Raw genomic sequence first — 19,995 nt, 5'->3', positions numbered from 1 at the left:
CTGGGCTTATTTTTTTCCTGGTGTTGTACCACATCATAAGGTATACTGCCAAGAAGATTTTGTTTTCTGCTGTTTTAGTCACTTGACTACTTTATTTCTGTAGACCAAATAGAGTGGAGAAAATCAGTAGCAATTCCCTGGCCCATAGCCACCACAGCAAAGCCTGTGGCTCCATTTGGTTGCATGTTTTTATTCCCTGAGATCTTTAAAACTGTCATTGCATAAGAAGTAGTTAGTCCTCTTGTATGTATATGTAACCAAAAATGTGCACTAAGATTTCTCACAAAATATGACTGCTCTCAAAACTTTTCAAGGAAGATCTGCTTTTCAAATTCATAATTGATTTTTTTATCAATTATAAAACTTTAAAATTGCTTTTTACTTGCAGGGGAAAATAATTTTACACCCCTTTACTTTTGTTCCCTATTAATAATACTATTCAAATAAATGTTCTTTTAGAACTTCTATTTTTCATTTTCTGGTAACATAGTGGTTATTGTCATATAGTCACAGAAAATTACAATGATTAAATCATTATTTGCCCAATAAATTTGAGACCTTTCCTGTGGGAAAAAAGATTCAGGCCAGGCAACTATTGTCAAACACGTCTTAACATATGTTTTTAGCCCTTGCCTTAGCTCACTTTCTAGCATAAACAGACCCTTTGAAACAAAGCGTGGAAAATTTAATCCACCTGAGTTCATATTATCAAAACTATTAGACTGGATTATTTTCCATAGTGTCAGCACTGAAATTATCTCTAAAAAGGTGACTTTAAAAGGAACATTCACATAGATTTTACAAATGCTGCCTCCTCTACACCCTTTACGGATCACTTTTGTTTCATGTTGGCTATAATTAGCACGTTCCTTTGCTGTGGCCCCTTTCTCCATCCTGGACTAGCAGATTGCCTGGTCATTAGCCTAGCAGCCTCAGTCAGCAGTCATTAGTGATCATTGTAATGATGAATCTCTGCCTGGTCAATTCAACTGCGGCTCATTTCCACGTACTGACTGCAGCCCAGCAGTTTCACAGTGCTACTACTGATTATTTAGGGTAGCAGCCTCAAGTCATTTCCCAGAAACTAGAGTAGTGAGGGATGGAACACTGAGGTCCAGCTCGCCAAAGCTCTGGATGTTAAGAAGATACTGTCACCAGTTAACGTTGAGAACATTAGAACATTGTCATACAAGCTTAAACCCAACGAATACATCCTCATTCTTCAAGTGGGTTTGCTTAGACACACAGTCCAATTATTTGAGCACCTCATAACTTGCTGGGCATTTTTTCATGTTTTACATTTTCAAAACCTTTCCTTTATAAGCAGAGATTTTAATTGCTAAATTAATTTAACTTTGTCATGATTGTTATCCTTGTTAATGAAAACTTGCAGAAATTAGGTAGCAATTATGTATTAGTGCAATACTCAATTGGCACTTTTAATTCAATCTGGTACTTATTTACCTGTTATGTTAAAACAAACATTCTGAGTTTGACACAATTTCATTTTATGCTTAGAGCAACTACAGGAGAGAAGCAAGCAGAAATATGGAAAAAGGATTCCAGATGGGACAGAAAGCATAAGCTTGGGGACCAGCTGACATGTGACTTGCTGACTATGGCTGCAGGCAGTGAACACAGCACACAGAAGGATTAAGTTCTGTTATTATATCACATTATTATATTACAGCATGATATTGTACAGAAAATAGAAAGGAGACAGGCCTGCCCAGCGGGTCTCTCTGGAAGAATGGGGGAGTTAATGTTCTAGTGGGAATCTTAAAAGGCAGAAAGTAGTTTGAATGTGACAGCAAGAGAGAGGAACCATAAGTTTTAAAACTGGAAATAAGCATGATAAAATCAGTCCCATTTTAGGAAACAGGGCCTGGAAGGCCTCTGCAGGCTAAATTCCAAATTCACTATTATTTTGGCTTGATGGATCTTGGGATTTCACTTTTGAAATTCAATAAATGGCATCTTTTTTTGTAAGGCCTTCCCTGGAACTCTGTCCAAACTTTTAAACCCCCAACATCTGCCTCCCATCCTACTTCTCTGTTGTGTGTTTTCTCATCCAGTTATCAGTCTCTCACTCTGTATACATCTTATCTGCTTGCTTTGTTTATGACCTATCTTTCTACTAGAATGTAAGCTCTATAAGAAATGGAATTCTGTCCATTTTACTCACTGTTATATAGCTTCAACACTTAGAACATGGTCTAGTACATGGCAGATACTTGAGTAATACATGCTGCATGAATAAACGAATTTATTAGTATTTATGTTGATTGTGATTGCTGGTAATAAAAAGTGGCAAATAAGGGAGACAGGTTTCTGTCTTCATGGAGCTTAAATTCTAGCAGAGGAGATAGAAATAAACAAGCAAATGATAACTTCAGATGGTGCTGTTTTCTATGGGGGAAAATATAACAAAATATTAAATATTAAATCTTAAATAGAACACTATCCTGTTACATGCATTGAATATATGTTAATAGGAAAGACTATTTTTGCTTGCTTGTTATTTTAAATTCATTTTCTCTACACATTATACACTGTTTTTCAGTTTCAGTTATCTTTTCCTAGAAAGGACATAGAGGGCCTCCCTGGTGGCTCAAGGGGTTGAGCACAGAACTGTGAAGCTATCAGCAGCCTCTGCAACACGAATTTGATCCCTGGCCGGCCAGGGAGCTACCCACATGTTGCAGCAGACCTCTCCTGACTCGTTTGCTGCTCCCCTCAGCAGTGTATTTCAGTCAGTCTGCCTGTCAGCTCCCTACTCTGTCTCTGGTGAATCCTCTCACCCCCCACACTTCTGGCCTATACCCCAGTTCTTGTATGCATAAATAAATAAATCTTAAAAAAAAGAAAGGACCTAGAAACATAAATTGCAGAGGCAAGAACCTGACTGATGTGTTTCTAAAATGCAGACCTCAGGCTCTGTTGCCTTGTTCTATTGGGAAGATCATTCCCAGTCATTCCATTCAATCACAGACTGCCTTCATCTACTAAGATGAAAATATACCTTTTGACAGCAATTGTAAAATAGATATTTTTCTATTTCATTTTGATAGCACATCATTCCTTCCAGACCCAGGGAGAATCTTTAAGGACTCCAGATTTATGATGTGAACCGAGATGGGACAGCAATTAAGAAGAGTGTAAACTTCCCCTTCTTGTGGCCACTTCTCAAGGAGGTTACAATTCATTTTATAAAATGCACAGACTAAAGCAGACAGAATATAAATAAAGAAACATAGTTAGAAGTTAGGGAAACAATTTTCAATAATAGTAAAAACAAAAGATTTGAAACCCTGGACACAGTTCTCTAAGAGGAGCTAGAAAGAAGCATCAAAAGAAACCAATCTGTCTAGCCAGAAATCCTCCAAAGAACTCAGATGTTTACTCTCTATTTTCAAATGGAAGACATGTAACTAAGAACACATTTAAATGAAGAAAAGAACCACTATCTTTAAGAACAATTTCAAGTGACTCATAGATCAGAACATGCCACCACACATAAAGGTCTTTTATTCTGGGGGGGGGGAGTGGAAATAGAAACAATATAGTACTGCTCGGGACCAGCATTGTTACAATAACTGAGAGAAAACAATTAAAATACTAACCAACTTTTTATTATTGTATTTTGAAAATAATAATTTTCAAGCCAAAAGTGATTTTTTTCAAATATGATTCAGAGAAAGTGAAAATACATGGTGGGAAAATCAGTCATTTCTAATACGATCATGTTGCTAGCTCTTGACTTATAAGCATCAAAGTATTTGTGCATGAAATTGGACTACTTTTACTGGTAATTTTTTTTAAAGATTGATTTATTTATTTATTTGTTTGTTTGTTTGTTTGTTTGTTTATTTATACGAGCACTGGGTACAGTCAGAAGTGTGGGAGGGTGAGAGAATTCACCAGAGCCAGAGCAGGGAGCAGAGCAGGCAGAAGGACCGAAATACACTGCTGAGGGGAGCAGCGGGTGGCAGGAGAGGTCTGCGTGCCAAGTGGGACCCTCCTCCGGTGGCCGGGGAGCAGCCGGGAATCGAACCGGCGCTGCAGAGGCTTCAGGCAGTTTCGCAACCCAGCGCTCAATCACTGCGCTACCGGGGAGGCCCCATGGTAAATTTTTTAATGTCATAATGCCAAATGAGCACCCAAAATATCTTGGGTGGCAAAAAGGAGTAAAGTAGGGGACCCCTGTGCTTTGTATATTATGAGCTGGAATAAAAACTCCTAGAAATATTCCACATCAAATATTAATCTAATTATTTTTAATAAATTCAGAAAAACAACTATGATGACTAGAAAGCAAACAGAAGTTCATCGAGGCAAAAAGCACTAAAGTATGTTTATTTCCCGCTTCTATATTTCCCATATCTGTTACCAACTTAGCCTATATTTTATGTCTAGGTTATCGGGGAATAGAGTTCATAAAATGTCTTGATTCCAGCAAAGCACTGGAAAGTGTTTTTATAATATCCTTGAGAGAAAGGAGAAATTCAGTCAGGATGATATAACTCGGGAGGATTTTTACCTTGTGAGAAATTCCAAAGATGAGCCACAGTCTTTGAAAGAAAACTCTGAAGACAGTTGTATGACATTTGGAGATTCTTAGAATAAGATATTGGTAGTTAATGTTGGGAATAAATGAATCAAGACTAACATAAAATGTAAAAGTAACAAATACAAAACAATTCCACAGGTTAGTTACGTTAAGATAAATTTTAGTCACTGGTGTCATTTGCTTTTTTAAAAATTATCAACTTCCGGCTGTATCAGTACTCTTATTTCAAGGAAAATAATGATAGGCATCTTTATTGCTTTCATATTTAGTCAAGCTTACCCCAAATAATTTATATCATCCAGAAAGATTTTGCAGCTGCTAACAAAATTCATAAGGTATAAGTGAATGAAAGTAACTGAAAGTCTGTCTTCCCACTAAAATGAAAGCCTTCTTAGGCTCAGACCATGCCTAAGTTCCCAATGCCTATAAATGCTTGTGTCTAAAATAACATGCGGCTATAAAAGAGTCAACTAGGAAGTAATCCATAAACATGCATACTAGAAAGATCTGTGCCATTATTCACATATGTCACATATTCACCTCTGAGCTTCCTAGAAGCCAAAGAAAGAAGGAAAATATGTTAAAAGATCACTGATTCCATACACTAAAGCCCCATCATTTTGTCCAGAAGCAATGTATATTTTTCTTGCAGTAAAATCCTGAGAGAAATTTTTCATGTGATACTCATTAAGTGAATACATAGTGAAGTACAGAGAAGCTTTTTAAAAAAGATTAATTTATATATAAGAACTGGGGTACAGGCCAGAGGTGTGGGGGGTGAGAGGATTCACCAGTGACAGAGTGGGGAGCAGAACAGGTGGATTGACTGAAATACACTGCTGAGGGGAGCAGTGGTTGAGACAGGAGAGGTGTGCTATGCCATGTGGATCACCTCCCTGGCCGGGGATCAAACTTATTCTGCAGTAGTTGTGGAAAGCTTCATAGTGCTGATGCTTAACCCCTTGCGCCACCAGGGAGGCCCCCAGAGAAACTCTTAAAGTAAGTTGGTTGAAAGCTTTTTAATCCTTGTCAAGAAGATTGCAGAAAATTAAACCCAATTTAGTGAAAGTATTTCCATGAAGGACCTAGGCAATAAGGTCCAAGAACACAGGTTGTCAGTGGTCAGTTTTGCTCTGTGGTGTGGTATTGTAGGGTGGGTGAGGTGGAGAGAGGTGGGATGTGGCAGGAAAGGCACAGGAAAATAAGCAAATGCATATCCTCAGGACAGTCCTTTTTGAAAGCAAACTTTTGCTAATAATTGGACAGTGGAATGTTTGAATCTGGATACCCTGGAAAGAATTGGCAGTGCAGACACTTTATGGTGGTACCGAAATGCTAAATCATGTGCTTAGAATGAAAGATAATGATGGTCCTGTTTCCCACTTTGAGATATATATATAATAACAGACTGAGCATACTTTATAAAACATTGACAAGGAGAGTGACATATCTGGACATTGTTTCATATACCAAGTAGACAAAAACCTGAATTTGGTGTTTAATCTGAAGACTGACGGGGAAATGATAAAACCAACCTCCAATATGGAACTAACATAAGGAGGAGGGAATGTGTGTCCTCCACGGTTCAGAGCAGGAACAAGGACTGATGAGTTCAGGACCCAAATAAGGAGACTTGACTCAAAATGGAAAACAGTCTTCCAACATTGGTGGCCTGTACATTACGGTGCTGCCTCAGAGTGCCCAGAGGGCTCTGCCAGCTGGAAGGTTCAGTTTCTCAAGTTGCAGGGAATCAGCAACAGCAGTAGCCATAACTTTTAAAAATGACCCCTGTCTGGAGGAGAAGACTCAGTCAGAAACCCAAGGATTCCCTAATCCTACGGTGAGATCAGGCTGAACAGTGCCTCTTTGTTTGAGTGTGAGAATTGTTCGAAGGGGAGGCCACAAGCCTGAAACTCCACAATGGAGCCTTTAGGTTCACAAGGGATGCTTTACTCTGAGTAAGAAGACTACCCAACTGATGGAGATTAACCAAAGAAAACAAAGTGGGGGGGGGGGGGGTAGGGAGAAAAGTCCAAGAAAAAGGATTTTTTTTAATGTAAGTGTATTTAATCTGAAGACTCAAGCAGTACGAATCTTGTTATCCCCAGGCCCCAGGAGAGGATTTTCAACCTTACATATTTGAACAGCCAGTGGATTCTCTTGCTTTGTTTATAGCTCATTCTTATTAGCTATAGTCCTTTTAAGAGACTCAGTACGTACAGCAGAAATTGCTGTTTCCTCTATCTGGTTTCCTCTTATACACATGTAAAATATAATATTTCATTTTTTAAAACTGCTAAATGATGACCCAATTTTTGCAACTTTGCATATATTACAGTGATGGTATTTATTAATATTTAAGCCTCATTGCACTTGGAAAGCAGAATCATGCAGTATTTTCAATCAAATATTCCAAATCACCTTTAAAGATACTAGAAATATCATATTTAATTCTTATTTCTTTGCAACAGAAGCTGGGGTGTGCTATGGATAGATTTCATATGCAAAATGCCCTTCATTGATGGAAAAATTATACATAAAGGACATATTACAAAGTGCCAAGTTTAGAAAGAAAGGTAAATTTAGGATGCTGGAAGAAAAGAATGGGCTGCAGGCATTTCCTCTGATGATGAGGCTTTGATTTTACTGGGCAGCCTGTCCTCCAAGCAGGGGTCAGCTTGGGCCATCTCTGGTCACTGATGCTACACGTGTGCTCCAGTCATAATGCATGATGCATTTGCAAAGTCTTCCATCAAATGTACTGAAAAGCACACTTCCTAAAGCAAAACCTTACAATTTATAAGGAGACATAGTCAGAGTTGAGTTTTCTTTGAAGTTATTTCTGAAAGTTTTTTTAAAAGACTCTATCTGCTTCCTATTAGCAATTTTTATTTTAAACTGATGATTCCACTCTTTTTAAGTCATCCCCTGCACCAAAGCTTTCTTAATGAGTGTGCTTGACTTAAATGGTCAGTTAGAACATGAAAAGCTTATAAAGTGCTTACAGAAAGTATCTCCTAGGTGGACATGTGCAGTTGTTTCCATCCCCAAGGTCCATGTCATTAATTTGCCAACGCCCAGGCGTAGCTCTGTGAGACATCTACTTTATACATCAGCTCCAAATCCCTTACTTCATTGCATTATTCATCATTGCATTATTCTTATGAGTGGCTGGGGATTGTGTGTTTGTGTGACAGACAATAGTGTGACATGTCATGGTACACTTGACAGAGCTAGCAGAACTTATCCGAATGGTTTTCTTTCCCTTCATTTTAATTCTTGCTAAATGAACCTGTGCTTGAAGCCTCGGCTTTGGAAACTGGATGTAATCTGCTCTACAAGCATCCATGATGTGCCCAAGCAAAGCTTTTAATCAAATTAAATCAGAAGGGGGAGAAGGTGATCCTAACCTTTTTATCCACCATGATGTGGGTCAGAATTTTAATTTTCTGTTTACTACTCTGTATACTTCGATTTTCTTTAAATTCCATGAAGATAAAAAAGAAAAAGACTCTTGCTTATTTTCATATCCCCAGGACTCAGCCTAGTATTTGCTGAATGGAAAAATGGATGAATGGTTGAGAATTGGAAGGGAGGGGAGGGAGCACAAAAGGAGGGAAGAAAGAAGGTATGTATTTATCCATCCATAGTCCCCTGAGCACCAGAGCAGTGAATGTCTTCCACTTGCAGTCTTTAAATGCACTTCTGTAGAAATAAGAAAATCCTAATGCAGGGACTACTTTTCTTAGAAAGGAGGGTAAAATTAGTTCAAGGAAGAAAATAGGCAAAACAGTGACATGAAGGCAAAAGATTAAACAACACCCAAAGATTAGTGCAGGAACTAGCAAAATAGTCCACAGTATAGATATGTTTTGAGCACAGAGATCAGGACACAACCATTGGGAAGTTGTTTTAGTTAATAGCTAATCCCCTGTTTGCTCTTCTTAATGTGTTCTGGTGAGCCTGGACTCGGGGTATATCTAAAAGCCACTCACCAGAGAGGATATATCTGCCATTGTCTTTATTTAAATGCTGCATCATCCTCCCAGATATCTTAATGATCCCTAAATTTCATTTTTTCATTAGAAGTTTGGGAAGTAGGTGGGTAATTGCACTGGAATTTGATTTTTCATGTACAATTTTCAGTCCATTAGAACCAATTTGAAGTATAATTCAAACTATCTTGAATCATTATACATGAGTCAAAGTATTATGAATAATTAACATCATGTACGAGGTCTTTTAATTAGTAAACTGCTTCCCAATGGAGATTTCTTCTATCTGGAATAACTTCTTCCTTCTAGGTTCTAAGGGATAGAGAAGTTTCCCCAAAAGCCTTGCTGAGTCTAGAATGTCATTGCCACTCTCATCTATGCATGCTCAGTCGACAATACTGTCAAGCCTTGGATGAGTCACAAAATGTTGTCCTCAGTCTTTGTGTCTGTAAAACATGAATATTGATTTTCTGCTCGATCAATTTGTGAGAATAACGCAGATAATGCATGTGAGGTGGGGTTAGCACCATGTCCCGCTTTTATAATTATTATCACCATATAGAACATAAGCATTTACGAACTTTCACTTAGGTTGTGTGTTGAGATAGATACTTTTTTAAAAAGGAATGCATGCTACCAGCATGTCAGCAAACCTTTTCTTTAAAGGAACAGAGTATGGTTTTTAATCTTGTGTGTCATACTATCTGTTATAACTACTCAGTTCTGCAGTCATAGCATAGAAGCAGCCATAGACATTGTGTTACAGATGAATGTGGTTATGTGCCAATAAAACCTTATTTACGAAAGCAGGCATTAGAGGACAAATTCATTCCCCAGGCCATAATTTGCCAATCCCTGGCTAGAGGCCCTTGGAAACTCCCCGTCAAGGTTGGGAGACTTACGAATCTATAACAAAGACTTGCATGCTAGTCAGGGCAAACCAAGAGAAAGCAGGGATGAAATCTATAGCCATGTTAAGGAATACAGAAACTGATATTTTAAGGGAGATTAATGAATAAACTTCTTAGTAATAAGCAAAAGTGGAAAATACAACCCAGAGCAAATAGTTCAGATATCATTGTTTAAATTTTACATTTCAGGATCAGTAGCTTCAACTTTAAACCACAACCTACCCTTTCTATTAATCATTTTCTATGAGAACTCAACTCCCCCTCTAAAATCTGAAATTCCATATTTCCTGGGAATAAAAATGTCTGTAGATTGATTGGTAGAGAAGCTGCCCCTGACTTCTGTTCCCTACCCTTGTAGTATGAAAATCAGTGCTAAGTGGTCATTTCTGTAGCAGTTTGACTGGAAGAAAATGGACAGTATACATGTAGCAGAGGAAATCATTCCTTTCCTTTCTATTCTTATGATTATTATAAATGAATGACAAATGAGGATTCATGAACAATATTAGACTCTCAAAATAGCAGTGGCTTTAGTAATAACCACTTAGAACACTTGATAGTTCATGCTCCAAATGTGAGGCAGATTCTGCTTCTTTGAAAGGAGAACAGCTTCGGCATGCGTTCCCAGGATACAAGATTGAGAACACACTTTCCAGAACTTTCTCAGAATTCCTGCTTTGGAAATAACTTTATGAAAAATTCAAATTCTTAGATGCACACATTTAAATGCAATATGCAGACACATGCACGCACATGCAACCTTCTTTGTCTTCATCAATAAAGAGGCAAAGGAGGCCCATTTGCACAAGAGATCATGTTGCACTTTGATATTCAAAATGGCTAGTCCCTCTCAGAACTTTTAATCAATGCCAATTTAAATGGGTCTGATGCCTTTTCATTAGAAACAAGAACTTGAGTCTATCATGATAAGGCAAGGTTCTTATGAGATTTCTCTTTTTTATTGTTTTACAGTTTTCTCCTTGTCTTTGGTTGCTTGATTTTGTCAGTGTTTTCTACCATCCCTGAGCACACAAAATTGGCCTCCAGTTGCCTCTTGATTCTGGTAAGTGGAACATATAAGCAAAAATGTTCATAAATTTTATATAATTTTAAAACTGTCTATAATATGTATGCTATACATTTTATCCCACAGAAAGTTGTATCCAGAAATAAGTGAAGTATAAAAGTTTCAAAGACCACTGAAACCTTTGCCCACTCTTTGAACCATTAATCAGTCCTGAGGAACATATGGAAATGTTTAGGATTGCTAATGCATAGTGATATTTTGTGTTATAATTGCATCATAAATAGAAGGCACTATTTGGAAGCAGTTTTAATAATGTTTATCTAGTCTTTCATTATATTGCTGAAAGTTACAGGACAGAGAGCATTTTCTAATAACTACAATTGGCAGTATCTAAATATAATTGACTAAAAACTTTGAGAATATAGCACCTCATAAGAAAACAGAAGGCTCCTTCATATTCTTTTTAACCAACAGACTATTATGAGTTTTGCTACTAATGCAGTTACCTGGTGAGAAATTCTGCAGTTTGTTGTTTCCATTATGCTGTCAATCCTCAACCACACAGAATTGCTCAATTCATTTTAAAATGGAAAAAGACCCCAAGATATTTTAGTCTGAATTATTCTGGGCCTTTTAAGCTCTTATACTTCCTATTACAACTAAACTATAGCACTCTATACTCAAATCACATCTGATTGAAAGTTTGATTCATTTACATCCATTTTGACCCACTCACTTAGTCCAAAAATATCAGACTTGACAGTCTCAGAACTCTCTGAATGAACAATAAATGGGAACAACTCATTCCTTTTGTAAAACCTGGAGGACTACAGAGGAAGAGATAGGTAAAGAGAGGATGGGGTAAATGACTATGTGCCCTAAAAAACACATTGGTTGTATACAGCAATAAGCATCTCATACGAGAAAATTATCCTTACCTTGAAGGTGGAAATTGAAAGATGTCAACTCATATAACTTGAGCAGAACAACTGCTCTTTCTGTCCATACTTTCAGATGACTAGCTTGTGCTTGAAGTTACCAAGACTTCATCAAGTCTTTTAGACCAACATTAGGGAAAAATCATTTTTGAGCTTGGAACAAATCTATCCCAATTTGTTTCCATACAAATTGTGCTCAGCAGTATGTTGCTAATGCTAAGGTTCTGTTTTGAAACCCAAGATAGAGAACAGATAGACCAAAGAGCACACTGGGGATTTGTTCTTTTACAAGGTTTCCATTTGGGCAGCAAGTGGGCTTTTAGCCTTATGCACCCCATTAATAACAGCAAATGATCTGAGCCCAAGGTCTGAGGCACAGCTGGCTTTTTGGTTCATATACAGAACCATGAGTAGGGGTTTTAGACTGAAATATAAATGTGATTTTTCGACTCCAGAACATGAAAAACTGGACCTGCTGCATGACCCATGAGATATATTATGAATAAATCAAGCATCAAAATACCTATGAAAAGATTTCTCCATAACCAAAATGTTAGGTTTATATCCTCCCAAAATTCTGAAACATAAATTTAGTAATTTCTAGTAAATTTCTAAATAGTCCTAAGAAGCTCATGTTATTACAAAATGCAAAATGATTAGTATCTTGATTTTTTAACCTTCTTGAGCAGTGACCAATTAATGAAAGTTTAATAACTAGAGTTAGTCTTTTTTTCTTAAGCTTTATGGAAATATAATTGACATATAACATATAATTTTGTGTACAATGTGATGATTTGATATTCATATATACTACAAAATGATTAGCATAATAAGGTTAGCTAACATCCATCACCTAACATACCATTTGGGGATCAGAACTTTCCAGATATTTTCTCCTAACAACTTTCACATTTCCAACAGTCTAATTAACTGAAGTCACCAGTTAACTTAGATCTGTAAAACCTTTTTGTCTTTTAATAAGAAATGTGTTCTTTGACTACAATCCATCCCCACCCATTCCTCCCTTTCTCCCAGCTAGTCCCTGTGTACCATCTGTTTCTAGGCATTTGGGTTCTTTTTAAGATTTCTCATATGAATTATATCACACAGTATTTTTCTGTTCTGTCTGATTTATTTCCCTTATCATAATGCCCTCAAGGCATTATCTTCCAAATGGCAAGAATTCTTTCTTCTTCATGGCCGAATAATATTTGTGTGTGTGTGTGTGTGTGTGTGTGTAAGTCTTACACCAAAGTTGTACTCTTATACCTACCTAGAAATATGCAGACAGTGTGGCAGGACTAAGACTTTACTGATGTTATTCTTTTCACTAATGTTTTCTACAAAACTTTCATTTGAACAAAAAACTTCAAATATAGCTTTATGTTTTTCTTCTTTTTCTTTTATAGTAATTAGCAAATTAGAAAGCATGCATGTTTTAATTTTTTAACAATGAGTTCATTTGGATATCATAAAAATTTAATCAGTTGTAGAAAATTGGGAAAAACAAGAAATACCTTAATCATTTAGGAATGTCTTATTTATTCTTTTAACATGCATATTTAAGACAATCCATTTCAAAGTCTGTGTATCCTGCCAATATCTAATCAAACAGAATAGAACATAGTTCTGACCAGTAGTGTTTTTTGCTCCCAAGATGGGGCATAGCTAATGAGTTGCCATTCAAATAGCAACAGGAATAACTTTTCAAATGTTCACAAAAATTTACAGAAGAGTTTTGTTCTCCTTTGGTCGTAAATACACCAGAAGAATAAATTTGGAGGAATTATATGTAAATCATGCATAGTAATTGCAGAATTTTTAATAACTGTCCCATTTTTAGTAGTAAAAGATATACCTTAACTCTCATTCTATTTCTGGGCACCCATACTTCTAACAGGGAACAACTGTAGGCAAACAGTCCCCCTGGACAAGTTTCCCAGGGCTTTCTTTGACACGTATATTCCTCTGTTTCCTGAGAACACTAGCATATTAGATGTAGTCTATTGCCAAGGACTGGACTAAGTTTATCTTCTAGGTCTCTGAAGAAGGCTTCAGCTCTCTGTCCTCCACCCCAAAGGATGGCCCCGATCATTCTCATCCGGAATTGCATATCCAAAGCTACTTATAAACTTCTGAAACATGGGCCTTGGTTACAAGCTAAGTGGATAGCTGTGTTAACTTGCTCTTTTATTCTTTTCATTTGTGAACTGAGGTATCACACCATACGCCAGCTTCCCTTATTTCTCTCCACAGAGCAGAGGAGCACAGACTTGAATGTGTGAAGGTGACTGAACCAGGCACCAGAAGTTATACTTCTGTCACTCTTTCTTTAGGGTGTAACTTTGGGAAATCACTTCTCTGTGTCTTGTTTTTTTCATCTATTGAAAGTGGATAATAATATACCCTACCTCATAGAGTTGTCAGGAGGATTAGTTAAATTCAAGTGCTTAGAACTGGACCCAGCATTAAGAAGCTAGCAGAAGTTATCACTGGCTCTTCCGTATATAACGGGGTCCTGAGGGATGCAAGAACAAGTGACCTGTGGATTATTTGAAGATGCTACATTTAAGAAGATCATACTTTTCTAATATAAAACGTGTATTTTTGTAAGAGTTGTTTTTTTTAAACTACAAACACTGTTAATTATGGCAGCATTTTACCCAAACAAGTTCATCCAGCTAAAAGAGACCCAATAACATACATTGAGTGTGTGGCATGTGTTCATAATAACCACTTATTTTTAGTGACTAATGAAACAGATTTTTAATGTTGTAGTTCTGTGGGAAATGTATCTGAAAACAGGCTCAGGGCTTTATAAGCTCTTTTCTCAGCATCTCATCTGCTGAGTGGAGCAGTAGACAGGGATAACCCCAGATGGAACAGGATTGTTTATTCTGCCTTCATTGTAGATAACACTTAGGAAACCAAGAAAATGATGCAAAGCTTGTATGCCTAAAAGCCAAGCACAATTTAAAGTTGGTGTTAATTTTCTGTAAATTATAAATTTTTCAAAACTCAAAGGGAGCTAAAATTGTTAAATTACCTTTCTTTTGTAAGCCCTATGTATTTCTCATTAAAACAAAACAAGGAACTTACAATATCAACTTTATTCCTCCCAATTTTTACAATGGCTAATTAAGTTATATAAGCATGCATTGAGCATAAAACAGCCAGGATTCCATCTTTAGAAAAAGGAACCCTTGCACAGTTGGTGGGATTGTAGACCCAATCTTATGGGTCTTATGGAAAACAGTGTGGAGGCTTCTCAAAATATTAAAAGTAGATCTAACATATGACTATGTAATTTATCACCTAATTATCTACCCAATGCAAAAAAAAAAAAAACTAATTTCAAAGGGATATAGGCACTCCTATATTCACTGCAGCTCCTATTCACAAATAGCCAAGTCTTAAAAATAACTTAAGTGGTCAAAAACATGAGTGGATTAAGAGGTTATAGTATATATACACAATGTAATACTACTCAACTATTTAAAAAAAAGTTGAAATTTTGCCATTTGCAACAACATGTATGGAACTGGAGGGAATTATGATAAGCAAAATAAGTCAGAAGGAGAAAGGCAAACACCAGATGATTTTACTCATGTGTGAGATGTAAAAAAAAAAAAAAAGGGGAATAATGAAACTAAACCCTAGAAATCTAATTGCATCATCAAGGCTACCAGAAGGAGCGGGGGGGGGAAACAAACAAAAGAGGCAGAAGACCCAGGGACTATAGTGGGTGATTACTGGTGCTTTGGTGGTGGGTATAGTGTGGCAAATACATCTGAAGATAAGGGAACCTATACTCCTAAATCATACAAAGTGTTGTGATCAACTTTACCCCAATAAAAAAAATACAATTTTTTTTTAAGTCCATCCTTGGCCTGGTTGACTTATAAGACTGGAATTTTTCAGGTAATCCAGGTACCTCACATTCTCTTTCTTCTTAGTCAAGATTAATAATTCTACCAAAGCACCACCACCCAGGGAGCACTCATGTCTAGGCTTCTTTATGGACCACATATGGAAGTGATGCCTACAGCTCTTTTACCTAAAATAAGTAAGTCTCTTTTTCATAAAGTGTCCACATACAAAGTTATTACAGATGAATGTATCAATTCAGACCACTAGAAGTTCTTTGTATCAAACATTACAAATACTATTTTGTGAAAACAATCAACCCCATCATCATTGGGTAGTCAAGCATTACGGTATGTCTTATAGTGCCAGAGGTATCTGTTAGGTTAGCAACATGCTGTGAAGGGCATATTCTCCTATTTCAGGTGAAATGGTCGTGGAAAGTTTTGTTTTGGTTTGTTTTGATCTCATTAGCCAGCAGTCATGTGTTTTAGCATTTCATAGCCCATCTTCATAAGAACAATACTGTTCAGAGTTCATTTCCTCTCTGTTGGATAACTTTTTTGCCTTCCACATTTTACTTGTTTCTTTACATTTTAAAAGGACAGGTTTATTAGGAAAAGGAGAAAGAAAAAAGAGAGTCACCTGCATAGTCACAGGTGGGCAGGGAGCTGCCCAGACTAATTTTAAAGTATTCATTTTAGACCTTTAAATGTGGATTGTTCAACACATTGAAAATAGACAACCTCTACTTAAGGAAAATTACGTATCATTGGCAAAAGTTTCATTGAAGGTGGTCATTTTTTAAATTGCCTACCCAAAGGACTGAAAGGAATGTCATTATTAATTTTAGCAGTGGAGAGCATGTCTGAGTGAATTTGCACCCCCTCCCCCTACTTTGTTAGAGAGATTCCAGACCACAAAGGATAGTGCTAAGCATCTGGATATTACTCAAACACATGGTCAAATATCCAGGTTTTCCCAAACATCTGGGTGTTTGGCACCTTTTAGATAGAGCATATGTATATTTGCTGGTTTTGCTTCATGTAGCAAAGCAAACATGGGTTTTCCATTTCTTTGCACAATGAATCAGTTCCTGAAATGTGTACAAATCCAATTAGGCGGATCTAATTATATCTAAAGTACACTAGTGGAGCTTACTATTTAAAGAAAAATCTGTAGTGAATCCTTTTTTGGAAAGTGAAGAGTCCCCTTGAAGAGCTAATAACAACTACATAATTAATCTGTTACATGCCTGTTTTCGTTTTCTAATGTGGGTGCTTGTGGTTTTTTTTTTTTAAATTATGAGTGTATGTGGGTTTTTTTTAAAACTGCTATATAACTATCTATTATATAACATGATATTGAAGAATTAGAGACATTGTTGCCTTTTCCCATCTGTCAGAATTGGGAGGGGAATCAACCACAAACACATTTATTATTCTTTGCAAGGTAAAAAGGTTTGTGCATAAAATTACATGGATTTGCATGGACTAAGGTTACATTAAGTCTTTACATATAAAAGTGTGGCATTAAACATTGTAAGAGAGGGTAACAGAGTAAGGATAAGAATCCATTGGAGAATTTAAATTTTATGTTTGTGGTAGAAGTGATACAGTGTGAGATATTAAGCAATCAGATATGAGGAATGAGCAGTTGTTCTTTATGTTTATCACATCCCTATAATTTACTGTAGAAAGTTCTTAGAATATCCCAATGAGCATTGAAAACTGCAATTATTTTCTTTGACTTGTCTTTCATCAAAGAAAATGCAAATAAATTTTAAAATGATTCATGGGGACTGACGACCCTCATCAATCTGCTGATGACTGAAAAGAAAAAGCAGGAATAGTTAAAACACCTACACTGAATCTTAACTAAGGGATAATAATATAGTAAGTAAGTTGCCCTGAGAAAAGCATTTCAGATATCAAAAGAAATAGTTGTTTAAGTTAAAGATAATGAAATTGTGCCTGAAAAAGACCATTTCTCTATGTACAATTAAGGAAAGAAAGCACTTTCCACATTTTTGATGCAAGTACTGCTGTCTAACCAAGTGGTTTTGTCTATACCACAGAAATCCTCTGTGCAATTTTGTTTTGAGACTTGATGAGCTGCCCAACCAACACCTTTACCCTGTCACTGCCACACACAATCAGGCCCACACTGATGATCTTCTGTGCCCTTTTGAAGTGCCACAAAAATATATTCAATCAAGGTGGTGTGATAAACATTAAAGGGTCTATTGAAAATAAAAGATTCAATATGGTGGGTGATAGAATGACGCACCCCCCCTTCCCTTATGATCTTTGCATCCTTAAATCATTTACATCACTGGAGACCTGGGTCAAACCCCCCCCCCCACCTCCTTCCTGGAATAAGGTGTCTCTTCCCTGTGACTTTGCTCTGCACTGTCTGCTTGATATTGTATCTCCTTCAATTTGTTTAACAATATGCAGTACCCACTATGGATGAGGCATTCTAGGAGCTGAGGATAAAGCAATGAACATAAAGGACAAACATTGTCTTCATGGAACTCATACTTTTGTAGAGAAGACATACAGGAAACAAATTAGCAAATCAATACATTAAATGCTATAGATAAGAGTAAAGCAGGAAAAAGAATAGATAATAAAGGAGTATTCAGATAGTATTGATACCATAATTTCACGTTTTCAGGCCTAGTCTCCCAGCCAGGAAAGGATCCCAGGCTGCAGTGGGAGCGCTGAGTCCCAGCCACTAGACCACCATGGTGTCTCAAGAAGCTGCAGCAGGAACTTCGCTGAAGCTCAGGCAAGCGAAGAGGCAGATTTGTTTAGAGAAAGAAAAAGTTTATTAAGGAGAAAGGGGACAGAAATAAAGTGGGACTCCCAGGCCGGTGGAACCAGGCCAGGGAGGGGCAAGGAAGCCCAAGTGGAGTCATGCCTTAGGAATATGTACCTTCTTTCTCTAATTATTCTAAAGCTCCACCAGTTTCTTTGTGACTGGTTAGTTCTCGGTGGTCTCACTCACTGCCTAAATGTCTCTGTGCCCAGAGCTAAGTCTCTGTGTCCCAGCCCTTATCTTAGCATAGTTTTCTTTATCATCCTTTTTTCGGAATGCCCTGTTACCCCTAGTTGGAGTGTTTAATTAGTCCCCTTTGGAATTTGTTGTCCTTATTTCTGGAGCCTTCCTTAACTCTCCTGAAGTCCCTGCCTAAGCGCACTGCCCCTGAAGCTGCCTAATTATCCCTAATTTGCCCTAGGACGCAATGTGTTTAGGGAAGTCTACTGGAAAGAGGAGTGTTGTAGCAGAAACTTCAATGTAGTGAAGCAATAAAACATGCAGTGATTAGGACAAAGAACTTGCCAGGCAGATGGAACTTCCAAGACAAAAACCCTGGGCAGGAGCATGCCTGCTGAGCCAAGGGAGAGCAAGGCCAGAACCCCTGAAGAATAGTAAATCAAAGGGGAGAGGGGAGAAAAATGAGGCACTAGTTGCACTGTAAATTTCTTGAAAATAGAACCCAAAGCTGATTCAGCAACAGCACTCAATACAGTGGTATCTGGTGGCAAATTATCAATAAATATTTGATGAAAGAATATTGGCCAATTGTTTAATTGTACAGCATTAATTTTGAAATTTTCCTAGCATCATGAATATGGCAACAAAATTAGAACAAGTTGCAGAGTCTGACTATAGAATGAACTGGAGTAGAGGAATCATAGGATTGAAGGCATTTAAGAAGCACAGTCATTCATACGCAAAAATATGAATCCCTAAACAAAACAGAAGCAGTGTGAAGGAGGGGAGGGGGATACTCTGGAGCAATGTAGATAGTTTAGAGAGTAAATCAAAACTGTAAATCCTACGTAATTACTATATGCTCCCAGAAAGTCTGAGAAAGAGTGTTCTCAGAATTGAGATGCCCTGCCCCTTGTATGCTATATAACTCCAAATTGCTGTCTCCTGCCTCATTTCAGATACTCTTCAGATCTCTTCGATATAACAGATTCTCTCCCATGCAGATGTGAAAGGGGAGTTGGGGGAGAGGACTTTCTTTGACTTCATGATAATGACTAGAAAGCTTGTAGATTGGTTATACACCTCAATTGTCCTTGGTGTCCTCACTGCTTATGTTTTTTCAGATACACAATTTGCTCTGACCTCTGCATTCTAGCTGTGCATTTCTCAGCTGGTCTCTGATTCTATGTATTCCCACAGATTTCCACATTTTTCCAGATCCTGTGTGCCCCCTCTTCTAATTTTTCTAGGCTCAATCTTTTAACTCACTGCAGTTTTAATTAAATATATTTTAAATGCTTCCTATCTTCCAGCCTCTGTGCTGGGGATTGGAATCCTAAATATGGTAAGATGTAGAATTAACCTGGAAGCAGAATGAAGCATGTTATTGTCTACAGCCATTGGCTATGTCTAAGAAAAAAATTAAAAGCTTGAAATGATGGGTTTATAGAGAATAGCTGATGAAATTAGATGAAAGAGGAATTAGTCATTTTTTAAATTTGCACTTTAAGAATATATGCCCATGAAAGAACAGATCTATCTCAAGTCATCGCTTTCTCATGAAAAATCACAAATGAGTTTATCAAAAACTATTTTAATATGGGTCATACTAACTACATTCAGAATGTTAATCTGGTACTGTACCGAGCCAAAAGCTGGAAGTTATGGAGTGTTTATCCCCAGCCCC

General features: G+C 37.2%; 1 protein-coding gene across 5 annotated transcripts in view; it reads left to right on the top strand.

Annotated features, from left to right (window-relative positions):
* The window catches only part of KCNQ5 (potassium voltage-gated channel subfamily Q member 5), a gene marked incomplete at both ends in the record, with an annotated part of 479,225 nt that overhangs the window by 306,013 nt on the left and 153,217 nt on the right, over positions 1–19,995 (top strand). For all 5 annotated transcript variants that reach the window (XM_084228523.1, XM_084228521.1, XM_084228524.1 and 2 more), the window contains one exon: positions 10,449–10,539. In XM_084228523.1, coding sequence (XP_084084649.1) covers positions 10,449–10,539 — 91 coding nt within the window. The remainder of the gene's footprint in view (positions 1–10,448; positions 10,540–19,995) is intronic.

The sequence above is a fragment of the Talpa europaea genome, assembly GCF_964194135.1.
Source record: "Talpa europaea genome assembly, chromosome: 2".
Lineage (NCBI taxonomy): Eukaryota > Metazoa > Chordata > Mammalia > Eulipotyphla > Talpidae > Talpa > Talpa europaea.
Note: the sequence above shows the minus strand (reverse complement) of the source record. Positions and strands in the feature narration are given on the sequence as shown.